The sequence below is a fragment of the Emys orbicularis genome, chromosome 3 (genome assembly GCF_028017835.1).
Source record: "Emys orbicularis isolate rEmyOrb1 chromosome 3, rEmyOrb1.hap1, whole genome shotgun sequence".
NCBI classification, from domain to species: domain Eukaryota; kingdom Metazoa; phylum Chordata; order Testudines; family Emydidae; genus Emys; species Emys orbicularis.
Genome location: NC_088685.1, coordinates 213,367,593 through 213,394,101, shown reverse-complemented (window position 1 = coordinate 213,394,101; position 26,509 = coordinate 213,367,593). Strand labels below are relative to the sequence as shown.

Sequence of the window (26,509 nt, the reverse complement as noted above, 5' to 3'; positions counted from 1 at the left end):
TTATAAACCGTTTCCTTTGACAACATGACAGAACTGTTTATGGACAGTATTATGCAGCTCCACCTTTTATAGCACCATTCACACGAATACAAGCCAACTCTGTCTCCTTTAATTTTATATTAACTACTTACAGCAAACAGGAATTCTCCACAAACAATTTATTCTTGTACCTTTCCCACACACCCACACCTCCCCTTGCAGCTTGGCGGCTCGCCTTGCCGATGTCACTGCCACTAGAAAAGCTACCTTCCATGGTGAGACAGGGAGCACGAGAGCAAAGGCTCAAAGGGCAGGCTCGTGAGCCTGCTACATCGCTCCCCCGGAGCTTGGGCCCAAGATCCCAATGTGGGTGAAGACTGCTCACACCCAGTCTTATCCTTTCCCTTGCGGGAGGATGGAGACCAGCCTCGTCCCAACTTCTTGGGCTTCGTGGTGGGAGCCATGGATGGGGACTGGTGCTGGCTAGTGGACGGTCCCGGTGGGGTGCTACGCAGCAAGGTCACGGTACTCGGCGCCAAGTCGGAGCATTGCTCCAGTGCCGGGGTGCTGGTCGACTCCATAAGGAGCGCTCTTAAATGAATATCACACTCCTTCTTAGTTCTTGGCTTGAAGGACTTGCAAATTTTGCACTTCTCACTAATACATCCTTTGCCCAAGCAACGCAGATAACTGCTATGTGGATCACTAACGGGCATGGGCCTCTTGCAGCGATCACAGAGCTTAAAGCCCGGGGATCGGGGCATGCCCCGTCCTGAGGCAAAGTCCTGTTCGGGACCTACAAAGTCTCTAACTATAGCTAAGGGATTTATAAACACTAATAAAAAAACTATATACAGTATAAACAGGAAATAACTAGTTCGTATGAACGAGCAGCTACAGCTCTAACTGAAGCAGCATCAGTTCCAGCACCATCACTGGCGGCAAGAAGGAACGGAGAAGGGGGGGGGGGGGGGGGCGGAGAACCGGCAGCGTCCTATATATCGCGGCATGTGCGCACCACTCCAGGGGGCGCCGGAGTCGGTCCCCTATGGATACTGCTGAGGGGAAAACTTCCAGCACCAGTGCATGTGACGAGCACACACGCCTAAGTTGAAAGACATGAGCAATCACTCGAAGAAGAATGGATAATATTTGTATATTCCTGATGTACTGTCCATCAGATTTCAATTCTCTTCAGATTTTTTTAAATGTGATAACTGTAATGCACCTGTGCTTTGAACTATAAAACTGTCACTGTGTACAAGTTATGTTTTTTTTTTTGCTCATCTACATATTCAACAAGAAATTGCAAGAGATTCTTTTCAACAGCTATCTTCAAATCACACAGAAGTCAAACTGGCAGATGGATGTTTAAAACCAAAGTACATGTATTCCATAAAAGATGCAATATAGCCTCAAGACATTGCTAGTGCAATTTGCTTAAATGCTCTGACTATGAGAATTATGGAAAATAAATGTTGTTCATTATGTAAAGTATCACTTGTACTAGTTGACATCTGTGGCTAAAAGAAGATATGAACATGAAACACTATTTATGGCAATTAGACTTTTCGTTACTGAGACTAATTTGTCTGCAACCATTGTAATCCTGGACTCTAATTTGTGTAATATAATCTTTTATATTTCAGATAATTCAGTGTTCTTTACAGTTAAGTGTATATAAAAATGCTGGGTCTTCATTCGGTTTCATGTTTTAATAAAGAAACTATTTGATGTGACCTTCTCTCCCCCCCCCCCCCATAAAAATTTGAGTTAGACTATTGTCATGTATAACCAAAATTATAAGCAACTCAAATCTTTTGACACTGACTGAGCTTCCAGAACACAAAATGTTGTTGCCAACCAGGAGACGGAGGATTTTTTCCATTCTCATTTGAATTTCTCCATGATGTCAGATTTTTTTCTGAGAGAGCAATTTCCCCCCCCCCCCTTAAAAATTCCCTCTAAAGTAAAATTTAATTTTGGGAGAAACAACTTAAGCAAAGTATTCTATTTGTTAAAGATTATTGTTTAATAAAGATGTCTGATTTGTTAAATCAAAAGACTTGGCCCCTTTACTTTGTACTGTTCAGTTACAGTACTTTAAAATTATAAGATCTTTACAATTCAACCACTGATAGTCCATCACATCACACAAAACACCCAGGAAAAAACCTGATTAATGAAGATGACTCACCTGTAACCTAAATTCTTCAAGATGAATGCTGCACATTCCCACTTATGGGATACACCAACAGTGCAGTCTGGATGCACTGACAATACACCTCAGGATCCAAGCTGCATCATCACTACATACCATGAGTGAGAATGTGCAGAGGCTACTCAAAGGAGCAAAAAAAGTTAACGTTGAAAGAGAATTTCACTGGAGTTCTGTTCTCACCCAGAAACCAGAGTTACAATTACTTTAAAAAAATCTCAACTTTAGAAAACTCCAGAAATACATGTATTTTTTTTTCAGGTTTTCCAGTTAAGAAATGCAGCCACATTTTCACTGATCGTTACCCTGTCTTACACTGTTCACCCAGGCTTAGCTTTATTCCTAAAATATAAACAAAATAACTAGGAAGTAAAATTCCTTTTTCTATTTGAGGGATCCATTTTCAATACACCAAAACAATATTACTCAATACAAAAAAACCCCCAGATGTTCGTTGCTATACAATATCGATAAAAATATGGACTCGTATTCGTTACATACACAAATCTACAATGGCACAGAATTTACATTTCATTACACCAGATTCATCATTCCATTTCTATTATTAAAAAATTCTGTTAGTCTACCAAGATGCCTTACTGAGAATATAGATAGTTCTGATACAACTAAAATTGAGAAATGCTAATATGAAACAAAACATTTTAGATGAGCAATATAATTTTTTACTTACCTTTAAAAGTTCAAAATAGTGAAGACAGTGATAAACGGGAGCAAGCAGCAGCCTCGGTAGAACATATTGAACAGCTTCTTTAAAACCTTCTCCTATTGACTGGAAACAAAAATAGTCTTAATCTTAAAACAATAGATGTGTTGTTGTAACATAATGGTATATTCTTAAAAACATTAAAAAAAGATATTGTACCTGTAAATAGAATGCTGCTCCAGGCTTTGATAACTGACTAAGAAAGTGATCATGAAAAGCAGGTCGCAAAATATCTTGAGCGTATGATTCATACGGATCAAATGCCAGTTCCTAAGAAGGAATACAAAGTAAATTTTTAAAATAGGTTAGTATCAAAGCTTCATGTTATTGGTAAAAATATGAAGTATATTACACAGGAGAAAACTATCTATAATTTTATCAGTAAGCAATTTATAAAAATTTAGGCCCCAATCCTGAGAAGATTTAGGCACATGCTTAACCTCATGCATTTAGTTATCAGTGTGTAAAGTTAAACTCATGCTCAAGTCTTTGCAGAAACAGGGTCTCAGACACTCCCATTTTGATTTCAGTCTCTAAAGGCCAAGTTTGATACTTCTAAACCTTAAAGCTCTTGTTCATTTCATTTCTGCCAGCACCTTGTCCCTCCACCTGCATGCACTGGCAATAAGGAGGAATTCTGATAGTTGGGTGCCACACTTTCCTTATATAGTCTCTGGGCCTGAAAATTTGGTGGCATGAGGGGATGCTCATGCAGCCTCGAACGGTCAAAGCCCTTCAAAAATGTCCCAAAGACCTGCGCAACCAGGGGGCAAATCCCTTAGCAGGGAACCCCCCCCTCCAAAAACTGCCAACACACACTTTGGAATTATGAGTGGAAGAAACTGGTCCCACAGCCTTTTTGTGACACAAACTAGTCTGCAGTCTCAGAATCAAGGGTAGGTCAGCAGGGTAAATCTTGAGAGCCTGGGAAAATCTGCCCTGTGATGACTTTTTCTTTGAAGAAAGTAGATGTCAACGTAGGCAGCCAAGACAGTTGAAACAAAGACATACTGAACTACCAAAAACCATTTTTTTCCCCCAATTACTCCAGTTATCTAGAACATACAAGGTGTATAACAAAAATAAAATATATATTATAAAAACAAACTTTAATGTTCTTACTTACCTCTGCTAGGTCTTCAAAACAACTGCCTACTAAAGGGTGGGGACTGCCTTCATCAGTCATTTCTACGGTGTCTTCAATGTGGCCCAATAGCTTCACACTAAGTTCGTGAATATCTGATATACGACTAAATATATTTTCCACATCCTGAAGGAAGAAATGGAACCATCAGACAATAAATATCAATGGTGAATAAGAAAGAGAAATTAAATCCGTAAGACAAAATATATAGCACACAAAGCAAGCTACTTAATCAGTTATAATATTGAACAAACACTGATTAGTTTCTCAGCTAAAGCAAGGTTATAAATATTGTAGGTAACGGACAGGTGATTAATTACTGTGACTCTTCTCCCATTATTTCTCTTCCAAACATGAAACAGAGAACTTAAGTTACTTATCTTAACCTGAAGTTAGCAAATAGGGCTATTTCTTTCATAGAATCAAACTCTTTAGTGTTTCCCACAAGTGTTGCCTTTTGGTTTCCATTTCAAATTTGAATTAAGAATAGTAATGACCCACATGTTAACTTGCCCTATGCAGTATACACAGTATTACACACAAATCATAATACCATGCAATTGCCCAATTTGTGTTCTGAACCCACTGGTGAAACCCAAAGTCTAGCAGAGAATAAAGATGAACCTGGGGAGAGGTGACCCAAACTTTTCAGCTTTTTTACTCTTAAGTAATCCAATTTTCAGCAGTTCAGGATCTACTGCACATACCCAACTTTGTACACTATGAGTAAAATCCTGGCCCCAATGAAGTCAATGGCAGAACTGCCACTGACTTCAGTGGAGTCAGAATTTCACCCTACAGCTCAGTACCCTTATAGAAAGAATGGGTGGAGGAAAGATTTAGCAGAATCAGAAAGACAGTTCAACTACATAGAGCTCTAGCATTCAGAGAGAGATCTCATGTAGCTAAGAAAGTGCATGGCACTGACAGGAAAACAGAAATTCCAATTCCCATACCATGACAGACTACTGGCCTATATAATACAAAATCGCAAAAACAGGCAGCACTTGCTGTTTCAAAAACATTGCAAACTCTGCACACCTCTTAAACTTCTACCCAGTAATGCACTTAGCCAATGATGCAATTTTATTTAATTATGCAATGCCAAACAAAGAGGAAGAATATCCTTCTGGTTCCTCAAACATGGTCAGTTTATGACCTGAAGCATAAGTTTTGATCATCCTCAATGGTCTTAAATCTTTGCATTTATGTAGAATCTTTCATAAGAGGCTCTTAAAGTGTTTTACAAACAAACACTTTCCCCTTCTACTTACAAAGATCAATAAATATTTTTATTCTTTCCCACACACTTAAAAATATATATATAAATATAAAAGGAACCTGAGGAACAAAGGTTAAGTTACTTGCAGAACATCACACAACCCAGTGGCAGAGTAAGTGATCCAGGGGTCCCAATTTTAAGTCCTTGAATATCTCCACAATACTGCCCCTGTTTATATTTTCAAGGCACTTCAGCACCTACATAGTGATAGGTCTTAATATGCATTTCAATGTTGTTGTTTTTGCTTTTTAAAATGCAGTCTATAGCTATACAAGTGGGTTGAGAAATGGTACAGGAGAAACTTCTTTCAACCCCCATAATGTCAGTACAATAGTTTCCAATGCACTAAATTGGCTTTCTAGGATGCCAGAGAAGTGCAAGGGGAATATAATGCGGCATGGTATAGGACTCTCAGCCCACCCTGCTCTACAATTCTATATTCTGGGTTCTAGACTTCTGGGCTGGGAGGGAGGAAAACATCCTCCTAATCCCATATCATTTATTTCAGGATGAGCTATAATACGTTCCCATGCTGCCTCTCCTTTCTTATCTACATTTCAATCCTTACACCATGTGTGCATGCACACACCCCTTTTCTCAGCCTGTTCTTTCAGAGCTGCCTTTGTAGGTGAGCGGCAGCATCAAAATAAGAACATCTGTTACTGTATTTTGTTTGTTCACCAACAGTTCTGGGCTGGAGCAACCAGTGTTGAAAAACAGATGGCTTTCTGATAGTTCTTCCTATACTATAGGAATGTTACATTGGACAAAAGTTAGGTCCCAGAAATTCTCACCTATATTAATGCAAACGTAAGTTTGATATGCATCAGTTGTAACATCTATACAATACTTACATGAGCTGAAAACAATTTGGAGTTGGAGACAAAAGGCTCTCTAAAAACTTTTATAATGAGATTTAGTTCCCTTATGTACTGTCGAACCTCTGCCATAAATGACTTGACTAGATCATAATAGGTTTGTTCCCCTGAGGTGGAGGGTTCCTCATCAGATAAAGTTAGTGCACTTATATCTTCTACATCTTGATGGAACATATCCATCAACACCTGTGTAAATGAAATTGGAGAAAGTTAGTGGTTTCCTTAAATATACACAAAAATTAGATACAAAAGTTACCGGCGGGAGGGGAAATAAGTTGTTATAAAAGATCTAGTTGAATACTATTAATGGGAGGCTTTGTATGTTGTCGTGAGGTTGGTTAAATATATTTGGTAAAAAGGAAACTGAATTAAGAAAAAGCAATTCAAAAAACTATGTATCATCCTAATTCTAACTCAGAGCTACAAGAAAGACCTGACTGGCAGTTTTGGCTGTTTTACACTTTATATCCCATACGGACGAAGGGCGCCAGGTTCATGCACATGAGGCGCACACACCTACAAGTGGGATTCACGTGGACAAATGCTTGGAAATATGCAATTTGGTTAATTTGTCTGTCCTCCATATGGGGTAGGGAGGAAGCAGAAAGAAGGAAATATAGCTTATATTATTTGAGACTGATCATACTTAAGATGCTTATGGACAGAAGGTAAGGATTACATTACATAAAGGGACAGCCTACAAGGCGTGTGAAGGTACTTGAGGGAATACTGGACTAATGCATACCTATGACAGAGCATAGGCAAGTGTTGACAGCTTTATAATGTCTCAGAGTTAACTGATAAGGCTGGGCTAAGTCTGGAAACACTGTATGGGCCATGTCTGCGTTTGATGTGGTGAGTAAGGCAGAGCCACAGAAGTATTCCTCTAGCAGGTTGTTCCTTCAGAGCAAATACCAGCAGGTTGGATGTTTGCTTCAGAGCCTTTAAGAAACCTGGGAGGTTTCTGCTGTTTATGCATGGGGTTGTTGCAACTCTTCAGAAGTGTGACTGTAGTGTACGAGGCCCCCTTACATCCAAACCCTGTTAAGACCGGTTTCTTGGCCAATGCATTTTGCTAGTCCCACCAACAGCTGAAGGAGGCAGAAGATTAGGAGAAAGAACCGAAGGAATCAGCATCATTACCACAATCATATGGCAGGTACACAAACTTCTGCTGAATATCCACATACAGACATGTGTATCTACAAGCAGCAGTGATGGAGACAGCTGCCCTATACTACTAAGCTCTAGTCTACACTCCAGAATAAGGTCAACATAAGACAGCATATGTTGACCTAATTATGTCAGTGTACACACTACAGCCTTGTCCCGACGTAAGTGCTCTACTACCCCGAGATAATAACTCCACCCCCATGAGAGGCATAGGGCTTATGTTGGTGTAGTTAGGGCGAAGCAACGTCTGTGTAAACACTGCAGGTTACTTACATTGGCTGTCATTCTTATCAATGTCAGGGCTCCATGCTGGAGCTGTGAAATTGACAAGAAAGCGTTCACAGCTTGGGCTGTCACTCCAGGTAGGGTGGGGGGGCTCCAGCTGGAGTCTGGCTGTCCCCCCAGGGACTTACTGCAGTGGTTGTATGTCAACCTAACATAGGTCAACTTAAGCTTGTAGTATAGACATGCCCTAAGTGTCTTAACGGTCAGTAAGGTCTCACAAGGTACTTCCCCCCATCTGTTTCTTCCTTAGCCTTAAAGGAAAGTGAAGAGGGCGCAGTCAATACAAGGCTGAAGCAAGACAGGGGACTATTCACTGGAGCAACAAGAAACAAAAACCCCCAATGAGCTGATTAACACAAGTAATGCCAATAACAGACAGGGCAAACAGTGAGAAGGGAACACAAGAAAAGGTTCTGTGGACTTCAATGAAACTAGAGGCTCTGACCTCTCTTGAGTGACTGATTCCAAGTTGTGTGGGGTTTTTTGTTTTGTTTTTTTGAAAGGGAAAAAATACAGATTGTTTGGCCTCTAATGTGTCAAAAGATTGAGACTAGGTGTCCAAGGCAGTTAGAATGCAGCAACGCTTGAGAACAAGCCAAAGGAATTTGGCTCATCGACCACAGTCGGAAAGACAGTGTTCTGGAGCACTGGGGAATGCTGAGGTTGCATGAAGTGTCCCAAATAAAACTCTGCACCATCAACCCCTAGGAATGCTCTACATTGAAGTCACTGTTAGTCTCAAAATAGCAATAATTTTAGAAGTTCATGTACTGCTGGGGGGTTTCTAAAGGAAGATGCATATCAAAATTCTACATTACCAAACATTTAAGAACTAAGAATAATATTCAACATGGAGATTTTGAGACACTATTCAAGATCTGGTTAAAAAATTAATACTGCCAAAAAAAAAAAAAAAAAATTCCATTCCTTTGACACTTATGAACTATGCCACCTACCTTATCAGCACACATTGCCACTTTAATGTCTTGTTTTGTAATTTCATAATGTCTTATATTTCGTACGTAATTCCCAACCAGCTTTAAGATATCTGCAGAAATGTATTCTAATACTGCTACTATGTAAACAGATACTTGGTGGTCAATTTTATAACCTAAAACTTCCTAAAAGTAAAAAAAAAAAGTGCATCATTAAATGTGTTATACAACCAGTCAAATAACGAATTTATGTATTTTAGAATAAACCTATGAAATCATACGTTTAGTGCAATAGTCATTAGACAGTCAACATCTATCCACCATTAGTACTGGCAATACTAAAATACATCTCTATGTATAACAGGAATAACAGTGATATCACAGGTAACACTGCATGGTTCATACTGACTTTGAAATGTTAAATGCTTGGTAGAGTTGTCATAACATGCAGTACAGTTCTAACTGACAATCTAAAAGCACTGAATTCTCTATTACTCAGCTGGAATAAAACTATTGCAATTTTTGGCAGACAAGTATTTAGGGTTTTCTTTTTTTCAAAAACTGTTACTAACCTTTCAAGATGTGTTGCACATGTACATTCCTCTCTTGATGTGCGTGCACCCCAGGCAGAACACCAGACATTTTCCCCTCAGTGGTACTCATTTGGTGGGGCTTGAGCACCCTCTGCTGGTGCCAGTAAAGGGCCCCAGCTGACCCTCAGTCCCCTCAGTTCCTTCTATCCAGAAAATCCAATGTAGAGGGGTAGGAGGGCAAGTTGTAGAACGGACATGTGCAACATATCTCATAGAACAAGAGTTACAAAAAAGTTAATAACTGTCTTTTTTCCTTTGAGTGACTGCCCATGTGCATTTCATTCTTGGTGAGTGTCAAGCAGTTAAATAGGTGGAGGGATCAGAGTTTATGTACCCATAGACTGCAGTACATCTCACCCAAATTTGGCATAATTTCTAAACTACTGGGTGATGGTGTAATGGGAGGAGAAAGTGTGCACCGATGACTAGGTTGCTGCTTTACAAATGTCCAGCATGGGGATCTGCGCTAGGAATGCCACTGAGGATGCCTGAGTTCTTGTGAAGCTTGCCCGGTGGTGAAACACCCGTCAGAGGATAACAAGCACAGATGCTCACAGTTATCTAAGATGAAATTCTTTGTGAAGAGACTGAAAGATCTTTAATTCTGGCCACTATAGTCACGAACAGAAAACTTGGATGGGGTATAAATACAATTAGGAAAACCATGGTAAAAAATTTAGCCTGGCTTCACACTTTCTTTGTATGAGGCTTAAAGTCCCTGCAAATTTGGCAACGCTCCCCAATAAGAGCTTCCCCGAGGCACTTAAAGCAACTTGAGTGTGGGTCGCTCACGGGAATAGCCTTATTTCAGGAAACACAGGGCTTGAAGCCTGGTGACTGAGGCATCCCTTGGCATCGGGAATTAACTGAAACCTCAGATGGGGTAAAATCCTAAGTGAACAAACACTAAACTATTTACAATAAAATTCAGTAGTCTGTGTTCTCTTGTGAGTACTTGCAAAAGCAAGAAGAGCCATTCCAGCGACTGTCACAGAAGGTAAGGTAAGGAGGAACTAAGGGAACTCGGGGTTGGCTAGGCCCTTTATACTGGTGCCAGCGGTTTGAGCCGCCCAGATGGGTATCATTGAGGGGAAAATTTCCGGTGGAATACACATGTAGAATCACTCGAAGAACTTAAACTTCTGGGAAGTATAATCATAGTCCTAAATGTATTTAACAAGCATACAATTAACTGAAATAGAAATATTACAATGATGATGATACATGACATACACTAAAATCCAGATACTTTATAAGATTTGTTTTATTCCTTTTGAGTTACATTTCAGGCAATATACAGACAATGAATGAAAATGTCAACCTTAACGTTATATAGTTCTGTAAAAGATAGGCTTGCCTAATTTTAAGTAGCAAGGTAATCAATTATGATTTCAATACTTACTTTTAACAAAGGATGGATTTTTTCTACTGGGAGAGATAATGGATTTCTTCGTTTCCTCTTTTCAATAGCAGACTGGGCATCAGCTATTGCCCACTTATCAATAGGATGGGGAAAACTTTTTTGAACACGATCCTTAGGAGACAGAAAACAAGCACTAAGGGCTCAGTGAATAATCTGAATGTATTCAGCAAGTAGTATACTTGTTTAGATAGAGACTTCACTGTTACAGATTAAAAGCAATTCCTTAAAAGGAATAATTTATTTTGATGCAACCGTGTTTTAATGTACAGATAGAAACTAAAGTTATACCAAAAACTGTACAGCGATACATACCCTAAATGTTGTACACTAAATTTATGCTGCATACAAAAAACTACACTCAAAGAACATTAAGGTTGCAAAGTTAAGCACTCAATTAGGAAACACTCACAGGTGTGTTGTGAAGTTAAGTTTATTAATGTATGTGAAGCCCTCAGATGCTACAGTGATGAGTGCCATAGAAAAGACCTCAAGGAAATTAATAATTCTGTCTTCAAAGCAGGGTTTGAATAGTGTGCAGTGACTAAGACATGGAGCTACACATTGCATAATAAAAGGTTAAAATAAAATACTGAGTAGCTGTTCTTTCTGTGAGCACAGTCCATCCTGTGCACTGAGTAAGGCAGTGGTCCTGTGGAAAAAAATAGTCTGTCATCATGTAATTAAAGACCATAATTATACACACACAACTAGGGAGCCAAATTAAGATTCATGGGCAAGCTTAAGTCTGGTGTTTCCGAATTGTTGAGTGGTTGACTTTGCAACCTTAATGTCCTATTAACATAGGTTTTTTATGTATAATTTTCTAGGTTTTTAAAAAAGCAAACTAAAAATCAGAAATTTCTTCATGTCAAACTATATCAACTCCAACAGGGTTCAATAAGGTTAGATCTACACCACAGACTTTTGCCACTTGAGCGAAGAGACTGCAAGCAGCAGAAGTCAATCTCTACGTAGGCCAGCCACTCAAGGGAGAGATGAGACACATTTTTGCCAGTGGGGCTCTCAGCTATTTGGTGACAACAGAGGAATGTTCAGAATCAGAACCTGTAACAGAACTCAGGATTCCTGAGGTGATCGCCCTTTAATGGTTGCACATAGGGACTATTCACCCCTTCTTGTCAACTGTTGAGAAGGGCCCACTTCCACCTTAATTGAATTGGCTTCTCAGCACTGATCCCCCACTTGGGTAAGGCAACTCATCTTTTCATGTGCTATGTATTTATTATACCTGCCTCTGTATTTTCCACTCCATGCATCTAATGAAGTGGGTTTTAGCCCACAAAAGCATATGCCCAAATAAATTTGTTAGTCTCTAAAGCGCCACAAGGACTCCTTGTTGTTTTTGCTGATACAGACTAACACGGCTACCACTCTGAAACCTGTCAAAGGCTACTGTATCAGCTTTATAAATGTCATGTGATATCTTCCTGGGAGGGCTAGTGATGGTATTCATGGCTCAATGGGTGAGCTCAATAATGATTCCAACAGGGAAATAAAGTCAGTGGGGGGTAATTAATACAAATCCCTAATGTAGGTAACAAGTCTGAGGAAGCTTTACCCATTAGGGAAATAGCATACGCTAGTCTGACCCAGTTCAAGAGTCATGGAAGACAAAACTGGAAATGGTATAAAGATTATGACAGTCCTGATTTGGAAAAAGGGACACTCTCTCTTGGTTGGAGTTTCACGTCAATTCTTGGATTGAGAGAGAGAGGTCCTGCAGAAATTGCCTGAACTACTTTAAGCTTACCAGGGTCTGTTGAAGATGGATGACTGCCTAGTAAGCCAACCCCTGGAGAAAAGTTGTTTATTGTTTTTAAGATATGTTTTTTCTATAATGCATTTGTTCTGAATAAATAGCCACTGGTTAACTCTGTGATTGCCCCTCAGAGAGCAGGACTGCAGGTGCTGAACTAAAGTCAATCCTGCTGAGATAGTCACAGTAAAATGCAGGGTTCTGCAGTGTAAGGCCCAGATCTAAAGGGCGAGAGTCACAGGACACAACCCGGAGAAAGTTGACAGCGAGAGGACTGAGACTCAAGTGGGGTGCTCTCAAGCAGGCCATGACAGGGTCTGAAATGTAGTTATCTCCAGACTGGTGATAATATGTACTATATTTTGTACAGTGTGTACACATTTTATTCATATATACACACTATACACATACAGTATTACTCTGGCACACAAAACTGACACTAGATATTAAAATACGAGATATGTTAGGAAGGACCTGGGACATAAAACCAGCTTTTGGTCTGCCACTGACAGACAGACACATAAGTACCATATTTCTCCCATGCACTTCACTTCCATAATGCCATGCACAGTAGAATCTCAGAGTTATGAACACCAGAGTTACAACCTGACCAGCCTATCACACATCTCATTTGGAACCAGATGTACACAATCAGGCAGCAGAGACGACAAAAAAAAAAAAAAAGTAAATACCGTACAGTACTGTGTTAAACTACTAAAAACAAAGGGAAAGTTTAATAAAAAAGATTTGACAAGATAAGGAAACTGTTTCTGTGCTTGTTTCATTTCAATTAAGATAGTTAAAGGCTGCATTTTTTTTTGCATAGTAAAGTTGCAAAACTGTATTAAGTCAATGTTCAGTTGTAAAATTTTGAAAGATCATAACTCTGAACAAAACGTTATGGAACATTTCAGAGTTACGAACAACCTTCATTCCTGAAGTGTTTGTAACTCTGAGGTTCTACTGTATTCCTCATTAGAGAGACACTTGTAAGCATGAAAACTTCTCTCTCATATTAACAGAAGTTGGTCCAATAAAAGATACTGCCTCACCCACCATGTCTCTCTAATATCCTGGGACCAACAGAGCTACAACAACACTGCATACATGTATTTCTCATGACATTTTAAAGTGCTAATTAAACAAACTATTCATCCACAGCATCCCAAATTAAAGCTCCAAAATACATAACAGATAAACATTCTCTGTACCTCTACATCCAGAAAGCTTCTCGGCTGGGCTTGGCACAGCATATTCAACAACTGCAGAATTAACTCCTCAACATATTGTAAAGCATCTTCAGCTGAGGAAAGTTTAGGATGGACTTGCACCTGAACCTACATTGAACAGAAAATTGATTTAAACCTTACACACTTTCCCCCAGGAGTCCATGCTTTATTTCCACAGAAGTTAACTTACAGTTAAAAGAATTTCAGGAGCATGACACCACAGACCTACAAACTAAGAGAGAGCCAGAATTTTATGCGGCATAAATCAGCATAGCTCACAGACTGAAGTCAAAGAAACTATACCAATTTGTGCCAAATCTAACCCACAGTACTTAAGTGAACACATTTTGCAATATGCAACATTTGATGCTGACTTAGTTCTACTGCAATGTCTACAAGATATTGTCTGATAATGAGTGGGCTGTGACGCAGCTATGCATATATATATTTTTTAAAATAAACATTGCATATTTTTCTCTCCCTCTCCCTTCATCTATTGCTTGCAGACTAAACACTTAGGCTGGAACAGTCTGTGTGTGTGTGTGTACAATGCTTAACGCAATGTGAGCTACCATAATGCAAATATTAAAATAATTTTTAAGGTACAGGCACTATATTTAAATAGTTTCACCTTTTTAGGAAAATTTAGCAATCTTGAAGCTTAATTTAATCAATTTGCCTAAAGAGTTTGGCTTTCACCGAAAGTAAGTTTCCTTTAGTGTTGTCTGAAGTTAAACTACCTTAAGTGCCAGTTGCATTGTTTTGAATACTTAATTCTTCTGAACCAATCTCCAAAATAAAAATATTTACAATATATTACTTCATCGGCTCTGCACTCAGTAATGCTTCAAATTTTACAAATGTGAATGTTACACGGTAAAGGTAAAATTTAGATTTGCAGTTATAGCTGGGAATAAATTCCCAGTGGCTAAATATAGTGAAGAAGCACTCCCCTCCCACCTGCTAAATTACAGATTTCATTTTCTGGAATACCTGTTTAGTAATTAAAAAGTATTACCTGAAACATGACTGCAATGTAATGTTTGCTTCCTACCCCTGTAGCTAACAAATAGCTTGGTTTTAACAGTTTAGGTGCACACAAAGTACAAAGTCTTAGGCTGTGTCTACATTACCACTTTCAGCGCTAAAACTCTGGTCCTTCAGGGGTATGAAAAAACACCTCCCTGAATGACAAAAGTTTTAGCGCTGAAAAGCGCCAGTATAGACAGCGCTTTATCGCTGGGAGACGCGCTGCTGGCGATAAAGCTACCACTGCTCGTTCTTTTTTTTGTTTTGTTTTTTAATATATTGCCGGGAGAGCTCTTCCCCGGTGATAAAGCGCGTCTACGCTGCCATGTCACAGTGCTGCCGCGGCCGTGCTGTAAGTTTGCCAGTGCAGACATACCCTTAGAAGTAATATATTTAAAAACACCTAAGAACATTGTTCTTAGGGGTATTCACCACAACTGTTAAAGTATTTGTGCCAAAGGAAGCTGATGGTATGACTATGAAGGTTGTTACCTAAGTAGCAAAACCAGCAAATTTACTATCCCGCCACAACCCAAACTCCAAAACCCACCGTCAGTCACCCCGGTCAGCACAAACCCCTAAGCTACCTTCCCTAAAATCATAAACCGTCAATCTATCCAATCCGAATATCAACCCAACATGCCAACATTCAGTAAATGATTAAATTATGGAGGCATCATTAGTAGCTCCATAGTTAAGGCTGCATTCATATTTGCACTTACAGCAGGAATTAAAACTTATGAGAAAAAAAGCATAAAACGTGCATGCATCATTCTGCCTCAGAAGCAGAAGCCTATTGGGCCTGCTGAAGCACCCCATGAGGCTTCATGTTTGGGTACTGTTCTTTGTTATGGATCCTGCCTTTAATTTGTTTAGTTTGCTAAAACTTTAATGAGACAGTTGGTTTAGTTTGACAAATTATGTCCACACTTAGTGGGTCTTAAAGCACCTCTAGGAGTCATTGCTTTTTACCTTAAAATCCCTGGCAAATCTTGAAAAATAAATCTCTGTGCAAACTGACTGACCAGAGCATTTATTCTGGATCTGAAGCAAATTTGATTTTTGCCCAGCACCTCATTCTGACCAGCTTGTATGATATGGTTTTGGTGGCGCTTGTGAAACAGCAGGAAAGCTACTAGCCTATCAGGCAAAAATCGGGGACAGCTCAGTTTACTGCACTCTGTGATTACCATAGTATCATATGTTGTTAGTATTTGCATTACATAGAACCTAAACTTTCCAACTGGGATTAGAGCACCACCGTAGTAGCTGCTGTACAAATTGAGTAGGACAGTCCCTGTCCTAAAGAGCTCACAATCTAATTTAGGATGCAACAGTGGATAAACCAAAAATATAGGTTTAGCGAGGGAAGATAAGGAAAGCAGCAATGAGAATATGCATTAACGCAGGCTGGCACATGATTTCAAGACTTGTTAAACAGTAAAGCTTTTGATACTGTCTCACATGACCTTCTCATAAACAAACTAGGGAAATGCAACCTAGATGGAGCTACTATAAGGTGGGTGCAAAACTGGTTGGAAAACCGTTCCCACAGAATAGTTATCTGTGGTTCAGTGTCATGCTGGAAGGACATAACGAGTGGAATCCCGCAGGGATCAGTTCTGGGTTCAGTTCTGTTCAATATCTTCATCAATGATTTAGATAATGGGCTAGAGAGTACACTTAAATTTGCAGATGATACCAAGCTGGGAGGGGTTGCAAGTGCTTTGGAGGATAAGATTAAAATTCAAAATGGTCTGGACATCCTGGAGAAATGGTCTGAAGTAAATAGGATGAAATTCAATAAGGACAAATGCAAAGTACTCCACTTAGAAAGGAACAATCAGTTGCACACATACAAAATGGGAAATAACTGCCTAGGAAGGAGTGCTGCAGAAAGGGATCTGAGGGTCACAGTGGACCACAAGCTAAATGAGTCAACAGTGTAACGCTGTTGCAAAAAAAGCAAACATCATTCTGGGATGTATTAGCAGGAGTGTTGTAAGCAAGACACGAAGTAATTCTTCCGCTTTACACCGCGTTGATTAGGCCTCAACTGGAGTACTGTGTCCAGTTCTGGGCACCACATTTCAGGAAGGATGTGGACAAATTGGAGAGAATCCAGAGAAGGGCAACAAAAATGATTAAAGGTCTAGAAAACATGACCTATGAGGGAAGATTGAAAAAATTGGGTTTGTTTAGTCTGGAAAAGAAAAGACTGAGGGGGGACCATGATAACAGTTTTCAAGTATGTAAAAGGTTGTTACAAGGAGGAGGGAGAAAAATTGTTGTTCTTAACCTCTGAGGATAGGACAAGAAGCAATGGGCTTAAATTGCAGCAAGGGAGGTTTAGGTTGGACATTAGGAAAAACTTCCTAACTGCCAGGGTGGTTAAGCACTGGAATAAATTGCCTAGGGAGGCTGTGAAATCTCCATCATTGAAGATTTTTAAGAGCTAGTTAGACAAACACCCGTCATGGATGGTCTACATCAGAGGTTCTCAAACTGTGGTCCGCGGACATTCAGGTGGTCCGCGGATAGTTCCCTCTAAGGTGTGCGCCTGGGCGGCCTCACACAAGAGAATGAAGGGCCACCCACCTAACTAGTGGAGCCGCACAGGTGTGGCTCCAATAATTAGGTGCCTGGACCCTGGAGAAGACGCACATGTAAGGTGAGGTGGTGGCCTTGGGGGGAATAGGGAGTAGATGGGAGGGGACAGTGGGGTGAGAAGAGGGGGTGGGGGGGAATTTGGGATGTGCAGGGCTGCGGCGGCCAGAGAAAGAAGTGACTTTCCCCAGCTCCAGAGCTGTGGCTGCCGGGGAGAGAGAGCCCTCCTTCCCAGCCTCAGCTTTGTGGCTGCTGTGGTAGGGGAGAGACCCCCCTCCTTCACAGTTCCAGCTCGGAGGCGGACGTAGCAGGGGAGAGAGAGGGCACATCCATTGCATTAGAAAGGCAAGACTACTGATATTAAAATGAGTTAGGTACTTTTATTTGTAGAACAAAAAAAGTTAATTACATTTTTAATCGGATGAAAAGCATCCGGGCCCATTGATTTGAATTCATTCAGATTAGTCAGAAGATCTCTGACATGTTCTTTACTTATCCCAATTTGTATCCCTTCCCCTTTATGGTCTATGGCAACTTCATTAGTTGCCCGGTCACATGTTATTTTTTGTGAGAAGACTGAAGCAAAAGTTGGTAAAGAGGAGCTCTGCATTCCTATCATCTTCCATTGCCAATTGACCTTCTCCATTGAGCAGCGGACCCACACCATCATTGATCTTTCTTTTTTTGTCTGACATATTTGAAGAACCCCATCCTGTTGTCTTGAACATTTCTTGCCAGCTGTAACTCATTTGTTGCCTTAGCTTTCCTGATTTTGTCCCTACATGCTCACACTATTCCCATGTAGACTTCCTTGGTGACATGCCCCTCCTATTTTGTATCCCTTTTGGTTTTTAGAGAGCTCAAAAGCTCCTTGTGCACCCACATTGGCCCCCTGTGGCTCTTCTTATCTTTCCTCTGCATCGGAATAGCTTGATGTTGGGCCTCTAGAATTCTCTCAAGAAATGCCAGACCCCTTCGACTCCTTTCCTTTCTAATTGGTCTTTCCATGGGAACTTGCATACTATTTCTCTGAGTTGAAATCTGCCTTTCTGAAGTCAAGTGTCCTTGTTTTTGCTGTTCTCACACCCTCCTTTCCATGTAGGGTGACCAGGTGTCCTGATTTTATAGGGACAGTCCCGATTTTTGGGTCTTTTTCTTATATAGGCTCCTATTACCCCCCACCCCGTCCAGATTTTTCACACTTGCTGTCTGGTCACCCTATTTCCATGGGAGCTTGAATTTTATCAGATGATGATCACTTCCTCCCAAATTCCCAATCACCTTCACGTTCACAAGTAATTCATCCCTGTTGATCAAAATCCGATCCAAAATGGATGACCCCCTACTTGTTTCCTCAATTTTCTGAATCAGAAAGCTGACCCCCACACATGCTAATAAATACATGAACTCAGAAGATGAAGTTAATGGTCTATTTACTGAGTTCATATAAATAGCCAAACATCACACTCCAGTACCAAAGATCACTATTTATCTGAACACTTGACCACACCCTGAAATGACGCAAACTTGTTTGTTCTGAAATGCTTATCTGGATGAGATAAGGGAGACTTAAAACTGCTTAAATCTTTTACAAAGGCTTCAGAGAGTGCTAAACTAGTCATGGAAGTTTCACATGCATTTTAGAAGTTTTAAAACAACTACAAATCCCTCTCCCTCTCAGTTGCTCACCTTTCACTCCCATCTTGTGAAGTTACCACTTTACTAGTTCTTTAATCATAGTCTTCAAGGCAGATAAGCCCTGGATTTCTAATGCAAGATACAGATTGGGGTGAGCTGAGCTCTTACTGAAAAAAATGTTCATACTTTGTTTTAGAATAAATCTACTCACAAGAGTGTTATATGCAGTAGAAAAGCGAACAGGTATTTTGTGCTGTCTGGCTACAAATCTGGGAGTACAACTTGGTGCATACATTTGAGGTGGACAAGTTTATGGTTATGGCTGTCAGGTTATTGATATATATAGCAGTGAGGTAGTGCAGAGGCATGTGATTGCTGTTAGAAGGTGTCAGTGAGCTTCAAATTATGGAATTATATCATAAGAGACTATTTCTACACAGATAAGAGAAAGTTGAATGACACATTCTTGACTAGGCAGATAACTTGTCAAAATTAGTATTTTTTCATCTCTTTTTATAACTTTAAATCATAAGTTACAATACATACATAATACATTCATAAAACGTAAGAGAGCAAACATGGCAACATACAAAAGAACAAGGATTGTTTGGCTTTACCATACCTAAAAGCTTATTCCTAGACATGCCAACTTTAAATATTTATAGGCCAGTCACAAAATAGTTCAAATAAAGACTGAACTGATATGTTGGGGATTCAGTACTTAGAAGAATTGAAAGAACATTCTGCTAGGGACAGGTGGACAACAGGATGGTGTGCTACCTTCCCAAAGCCAAGATGTGAGATGTCACTAAGATTGGATAGGCTTCTGAAGTCAACAGACAAGGATTGATTGGTGATAGTTCATATCCGCACTAATGACATTGCCTTGCAGGATATTTTACAGATAATAGATTACTTCAGGGAACTCTGAAGCATGCATCTGAAGAAGTGAGGTTTTTTTACCCATGAAAGCTTATGCCCAAATAAATCAGTTAGTCTTTAAGGTGCCATGGACTCCTGGCCAGAGTACTCAGGAGGGCTTTTAACAACAGATATGAGCACTTATTTAGCACAAAATCGAGATGCTAAGAATAATCAAGGAGGCAAAGGACATGAAGAGAAGAAGTTACTTAATTACCTATCCACCAGTGCTATTTTGAAAAAGAAAATGGTGCTCATAAATGACAACATAACCACAGAGTTGCTGCAAGCCAGTGAGGAACATCTGGTAAACGTGATGCACAAGCTACTCAAGATTTACAGACAAGAGAGATAACAGTATCTACCCATAAAAAGGAGATAAGAGCAAGTGCAAGAACTACAGAGAAATCAGCTTACTGAGTGCGCCAGGAAAAGCATTCACCAAGATATTGAAGAGGAAAATGAAGAGGTACGTGGAAGAGGGACAGGCGGAATTTAAACCATGAGGAAGTACAATAGGTTAGCTATTTGTGAAAAGAACATAACCAAACCTGTTACAACAACTTTATAGACTTCAAACTGCCTTTTTATAGCATTTGGCAGAAAGGGTTATGGCAAATTTTAAGAATGTAATGGCATCCCTTGGAAATTAATCAAGCTGACAGAAAACATCTAAAGAAAGTCGATGAGCGTGGTGAGAGAGTGACATGAAGCTGACGAAATGGTTTGGGGATGACCATAGAAGTGAGACAAGGATACACACTATTGCCAGATTTGGAAGCTGTAGCACAGACTAATGAATGGTAATGCTGTAGCACAGACAAATGAAACAAGACAAGTCATGGTATGTGAGCGGACAGTGCATAACTTTAGAGTCACAGGTGATATTGATCTCTATGGCACTGACCAAGTTGGATCTACAGAGATTACTTGACAAGGTAGACTGGAAAAGCAGAAAATTCAGACAAGATCAGCATGGAGAAGACAAAAAAGATGGCAATTGGAAGGCAAGAAGAGAAGGCATTGGATAGACATGGTGAAGAATGACATCAAACAAGAAGGTTTAAAGATGAACAACACCATGAAGCAGATACAAGATAGAAAGCGGTAGAAAGACTTCATTCGGCCCCATCATTGCTGCTGAGCTGACCAATGGGATTAAACAAAAGCACCATACAGACAGCAATGTTAGGAGCCTGAGTAGCAAACAAGGAATTGCAATTGCTCATTTCTCAATATAAATTTGATCTAGTTGGTATTACTGAAACCTGGTAGGATGATTTGCACCAAGCTCTCCCAATTGATGAGATACAAGAGCTTCCCTTGGAGAACTTTGAAGTCCAAGATCTGCCTCACCAGGTATTCTTCTGACCCCTGAACCGTAACAGAGGGGGGAGGTGGCTGTATCTGTCCAGGAAAGAAGTTGATGTACTTTTTCCAGCAGGGAAATAATGGAACACCGGATACACGTTGATCTATTCGGTAGCCAAAGTTTGAAGGCCACCAGGTTAATCAGCTGGATTACCTGGAATGGGCCGAGATATCGGTAGTCAGGTTTCCTTGAGGGCCAGGCTGTGTGTCCATGCACTGCATCGAGCCATACCTTACCACCGACTGTGATGTGAGGGGTGTCCTGCCAAAGGAGGTCAGTGTATCTTTTGTAATCCCTCTTGGCTGATTCTAGGTGGGTTTTCAATTTTTAATGGACATGGTGCAGGTGCTTACACAGGTTAGAGGCTATGTGGGAATGTGGGAAGCTGGCAATATGGACAGGTGAAAACAAGGGTGGAAGCCATAGTTGGCATAAAAAGGACTTTGGCAGATTGATCTGTGGTCGGATCGGAAGTGTCGTACATGAACTCAGCAAAGCAAAGCGGCACCCAGCCATTCTGAGGTAGTTGATAAAGCAACTAACATACTGCTACAAAATTTGGTTCACTTGCTCCATCTGCCCATCAGTCTGCAGGTGATAGGCAGAGGAAACTCACAGATTAACATCTAAGATCTTAAATAATTCCTAAAAAAAAAGAAATGAACTGAAATCCTCAGTCAAACAATGTCAGATGGTAAATCATGAAGCTTTAAGATATGATTAAACGTATCTGTCGCCTCTGTAGTAGGAATTTTCCAGCAACATATGAAATGAGACATCTTTGTGAGAAGGTTGATGATAATTAGTATGGCTGGGTGGCCCTGGAAATTCAGGAGGTCAATGAGAAAGTCCATAGAAATAGATAACCAGGACTGGGATGGAGTTGGCAAGGGAACCAAAGCGCCCAGTGGTTTGGCAGGGTGTGTGTGTGTGTGTGTGTGTGTGTGTGTGTGTGTGTTGGGGGAGAAAGCAAGAGGTTGTCCAAGCACATACATAAACACTTGCAATGTTCAACATTATACACCAGTATAGGTTTGGCCACCAGAAATTGAGAAATCAGTTTCAATAAATTTTCTAGTGACTGAAATGGCCTGTCGGGATGAGTCATGATATAGCTGGAGCATGGTTAGATGTGGTAGACTATAGGGGACACACATCTGATCTTTGAACAAGAAAATCTCATTCTTGACCGAGAAGTTTGAGTCAGGGGCCAGATCTGTGATGGCTGGCCTCAATTTTACCGCAAATGGACCATGAGGCAAGGAAGACCTGAAAAGACAGTAAATCGTTGTTTGCTAGTACACTGACAAGATGACAGGGCTTCAAGACTGTGGGAAGCTATGGGGGGGGGGGGTCTATTCCCCTTGTCCAGATACTCGCTCTTGTAAGATAATATGCCAGGCTTCGCATTTCGGGTACCAGGGCATAAGTCAGGGTAAAAATCAAATCAGGAGGGGGAGAAAAGGGACCAACAGATCTGATGTTGATTGAAAGCATTTGCAGTTTGCATATATTCAATTTTTTGATCCGTGAATATACCTAAACAAGAAAATGTGTGCCTTCCAAGTGATGACACCAGTCCTAAAGACAGCTTTGATGACCATCAGTTTCTTGTCACAGACCTTGTAATTTTGTTTCACAGGCATCAGCTTTCAGGAGTGGAAAGCACAGAGATGGAGAACACTCAGGGACCTATTTGCTATGATAGCACTGCTCTGATCACATAATAGGAGTATCTGCTTTGACAATAAAAAGTTTAGTCAGCTCAAGGTGAATTAAGATGGGTGCTGATGTAAATGTTTCTTTCAGTTGATCAAAAGCAGATTGTTTGGACACAGGAAGCCCAAAAGCAGTGTCCTTTGGCAGCAGCTGGGTAATTGGGGTCATTACCTTTGAAAACCTCACTGATGAACCACTGGTAGAAGTCGGCAAACTACAGGAAGCACTGGACATTGCGGACCTGTCTCAGCTCTGCCCAGTCCACACCTCTCTGGGATCCATATTTATCCCACTGGATGAAGTGATATAGCCTAGAAAGCCAAATGGAAGATACAAAGAGCTGTTGTTCTTTTGGGGCAATCGGAATTGGAGCCCCAGCAGTGGATGTAAACTGACAGATAATGTTTTTTGCCAGATTCTCATTGAAGTATTCCTGTAGGGCAGTGGTTTTCAACCTTTTTTTCATTTGTGGGCCCCTAAAAAATTTCAAATGGAGGTGCAGACCCCTTTGGAAACCTTAGACATAGTCTTTGGACCCTCAGGGGTCTGCAAACCACAGGTTGAAAGCCACTGCTGTAGGGCCCCGAATTCTGGTTCCAACAAGGGATAAATTAATTCAAATGGAATTTAAGCCCACGGCTGGAGGTTGATGGGACAGCCATAATACTTACACAGGGACAGGACATCAGCTTTTTTTTTTTTTTAAATCAAACATTAGCAAAATCTCAATATTATGCAGGGATTGGTGAGCCATTATCTCCTTGAATTACAGAAGACAGTGGCCTTCTCCATGGCGTTCTTCATTTTCTTGGTGCCTAGTCACCATTGCTGGCAGTAGCCAGACTCACACCATATCTCCTGCATCTTCCAGGAGATATTTGGATCATGGACTGAGAGCAAGGGGATGCAGAGCAAGACTGGGAAGAGGGGTGATTTAAATAAGTTAAATTGGAGAGTTTCTTTGTGGTCTTGGATTTTGATGAGAAAGTGTGCAATTTTGTGGGTGACAGGACCTAAGTACAGCATGGTACCATCAATCAACTCCACTAAGTCTGGAGCAAGCTTTCTTTGTACCAAAACTTGGTTAGCCTTAATGAATTCTGCATCCACAAAATTGCTGAAGACCCCCTAATCCACAAGCACAAGCTGTGTGAAGCTCACCTCAGATATAGACGGGATACAGACACAGAAAAAGACTTGCAGCTGGGGATGGCAACAGTCCACAACTGTTAAAAATGCATGTTGGCAGAAGAGGGGTCTGTTTGGGGAAGGACAAGGTCATTTCCTGGATCTGCACAGGTCTGGATTTGATGGAGTATTTAGTGGCAAAGTGGCCTCACCCACCACAGTACAGGCAAAGGCTGTTCAATTGCCGGTACACCATCTGCCGCTCAGTGAGGTGTCTTCGCATTGTGCCAATCTGCACAGGTTCTGGCCCTGGGACTGCCTTTGGAGGCAGATGGGAATGGGACTGGGCTAGACTGGGACTGGACATGTACCAGACAGTCAATGGTCAAGCCATATGTATAATTCAATGTCTGAGTTCAGCACAGCGTGTGTATGGGTCAACTTAGCCCAACTCATCATTTATGTTATCGTCTAGTCCCTGGTGGAAGTGATAGACCTGTGGTGCCTTGTTCTACTCTACATCAGTGAGCAGATGTTGAAAGCAGGCAGCATATGCGGAGATGGACCAATAGCCTTGTTTAAAAAACTGCAGGTGGCTTCAGCGATACAAGTACGGTTCAGGTAATCTAATGAGTGAAAAGGGACAAATGAACAGGTCAAAATGGCCAAGGATCGGACTTGCCTGTTCTAGAAGTGATACCCAGTCTAAGGAGTCACCAGTTAGGCTATATCTACACTAGCACTTTTGTCAGTAAAACTTTTGTTGGTCAGGGGCGTGAAAAAAACCAGCCCTAACCGACATAAGTTTCACCGACAAAAGCGCTGGTGTGGACAGCACTATATTGGCTGGAGAGACTCTCCCACTGACGTACCTACCACCGTTCATTGGGGGTGGTTTAATTACACCGACAGGAGAGCTTTCTCCCGTCGGCACAGAGCAGCTACACGGGAGACCTTACAGTGGGGCAGCTACAGCAATACAGCTGTGCCGCTGTAAGGTCTGTAGCGTAGACATAGCCGTAGTAATCTGATAAGCCTCTCTGGCAGCAGGACCTTCGGGGCTCGTTTTATGGATACTGCGGCTAGATTCACTGGAAGTACTCAGGCTGCCAGGATCTGTAAATGGACAGAGGAATTCTTCAATTGCAGCTGGGCAACTTGGCTCTGAAGGCACTGAACTAACTCCAACATCTCAGTAAGAGATGTTCAGGGGGTTTCCATCTCAGCTGCCAGACTGAGCACAAAGAGGGGAATCTGCTCAAACTGTCTGAATTGCAGGGCGGATGGATGAGGCAGGGGCAGATACTGGCTCACATGGAAACAGGCAGAGAGTCTGGAGCAGAAGCAAGGCCCAGCTGGACCAAGAACAGGCAGAGGCTGGAGCAGAAGTGCAGGGGCATGGGCAGTTTGTCAGAACTACTAAGCAATGGGAGTGCTCCTGGCCAGGTAATGACTGGAGACTGCTCAGCAGACTAGAGAAACTACTTCCCAAGGCAGGTATATAGGGTCCTAAGGGATCATCTGGGTCCTTGCCTGTGCATTGGCTGAACCCTGGTTGGATGGAGTGGGGCCTAGCACAAGAACTGCAGGTAATTGCCTCTGATGACTCACCTCAGGCTCAGGGATGGCTTAAGCAGGCTCAGCAGTAACTCAGAGATGACTCATGACACAGCCAGAATGCTTGTAGCAGAGCTCTGGAAGAACACACCTCCACTGCCCCCCACAGCACTGAATTATAAAATTGGGGAAATAGTTGTAATGGAAAGATTGACATCTCCACTGAAGAAGCAAATGAAAAATATTTAGAAATTTGGTTTCCTTTCATCATTTACTTGGATACAGAACAATCTCCTGCTGCCAAAGTAAAGAATCCACATTTCTGAATATCAATCTAATTTTCAATAATGACTGGAAGGAGTGGCTTTTGGATCTTTGTCAAACCACAGAACTAGCTGTTAGCCTACCTGAAATAGAAAGATTGGACTATACATTGAAGATTGAAAATGCTAAAGATGCAGAACTGGAAAATAATGACACTTTGCAAATGCAGTTTGTATGATGGTTTATTTGTGGAAATGTTATGGGCAGGGGAGACCACAGAATTGGAATTTTCTGTACTGTAATTATATTAGAATTTTTATAAGAAATTTCCCTGAGATAACAAGAGATTGTTTGTGAGCGAGACTTCCCCCAAAGGCTATAGAACTACTGATAGCTCTCACTTGCTCATTACCTGCAGGTCTAAAAGCAACATAGTGAAACAGGCCATGGTGAATTGCACAGCTAGTTGAATAAAGTGAACAGTTATCCCTCCTGGTTAAAAAAAAAAAAAAGAAAAGAAAAGAAAAGAAAATACCTGGACTCTGTACACAAACCCATACACGTTGAATAGTTATCTATTCCTCTTGATACTTTGTGATCCAGCCCAAGTTTTGCTATCTTCAAATTACACCAA

General features: G+C 40.9%; 1 protein-coding gene across 1 annotated transcript in view; it reads right to left on the bottom strand.

The window, feature by feature from the left end:
• SOS1 (SOS Ras/Rac guanine nucleotide exchange factor 1) overlaps positions 1–26,509 on the bottom strand; it is an 80,686-nt gene that overhangs the window by 46,625 nt on the left and 7,552 nt on the right. Inside the window, exons 2-8 of the mRNA XM_065401014.1 lie at positions 13,623–13,748; positions 10,614–10,745; positions 8,640–8,804; positions 6,202–6,411; positions 4,048–4,191; positions 3,081–3,191; positions 2,889–2,987 (exon numbers count right to left, since the gene is read on the bottom strand). Of these exons, the coding sequence (XP_065257086.1) occupies positions 2,889–2,987; positions 3,081–3,191; positions 4,048–4,191; positions 6,202–6,411; positions 8,640–8,804; positions 10,614–10,745; positions 13,623–13,748 (987 nt within the window). The remainder of the gene's footprint in view (positions 1–2,888; positions 2,988–3,080; positions 3,192–4,047; positions 4,192–6,201; positions 6,412–8,639; positions 8,805–10,613; positions 10,746–13,622; positions 13,749–26,509) is intronic.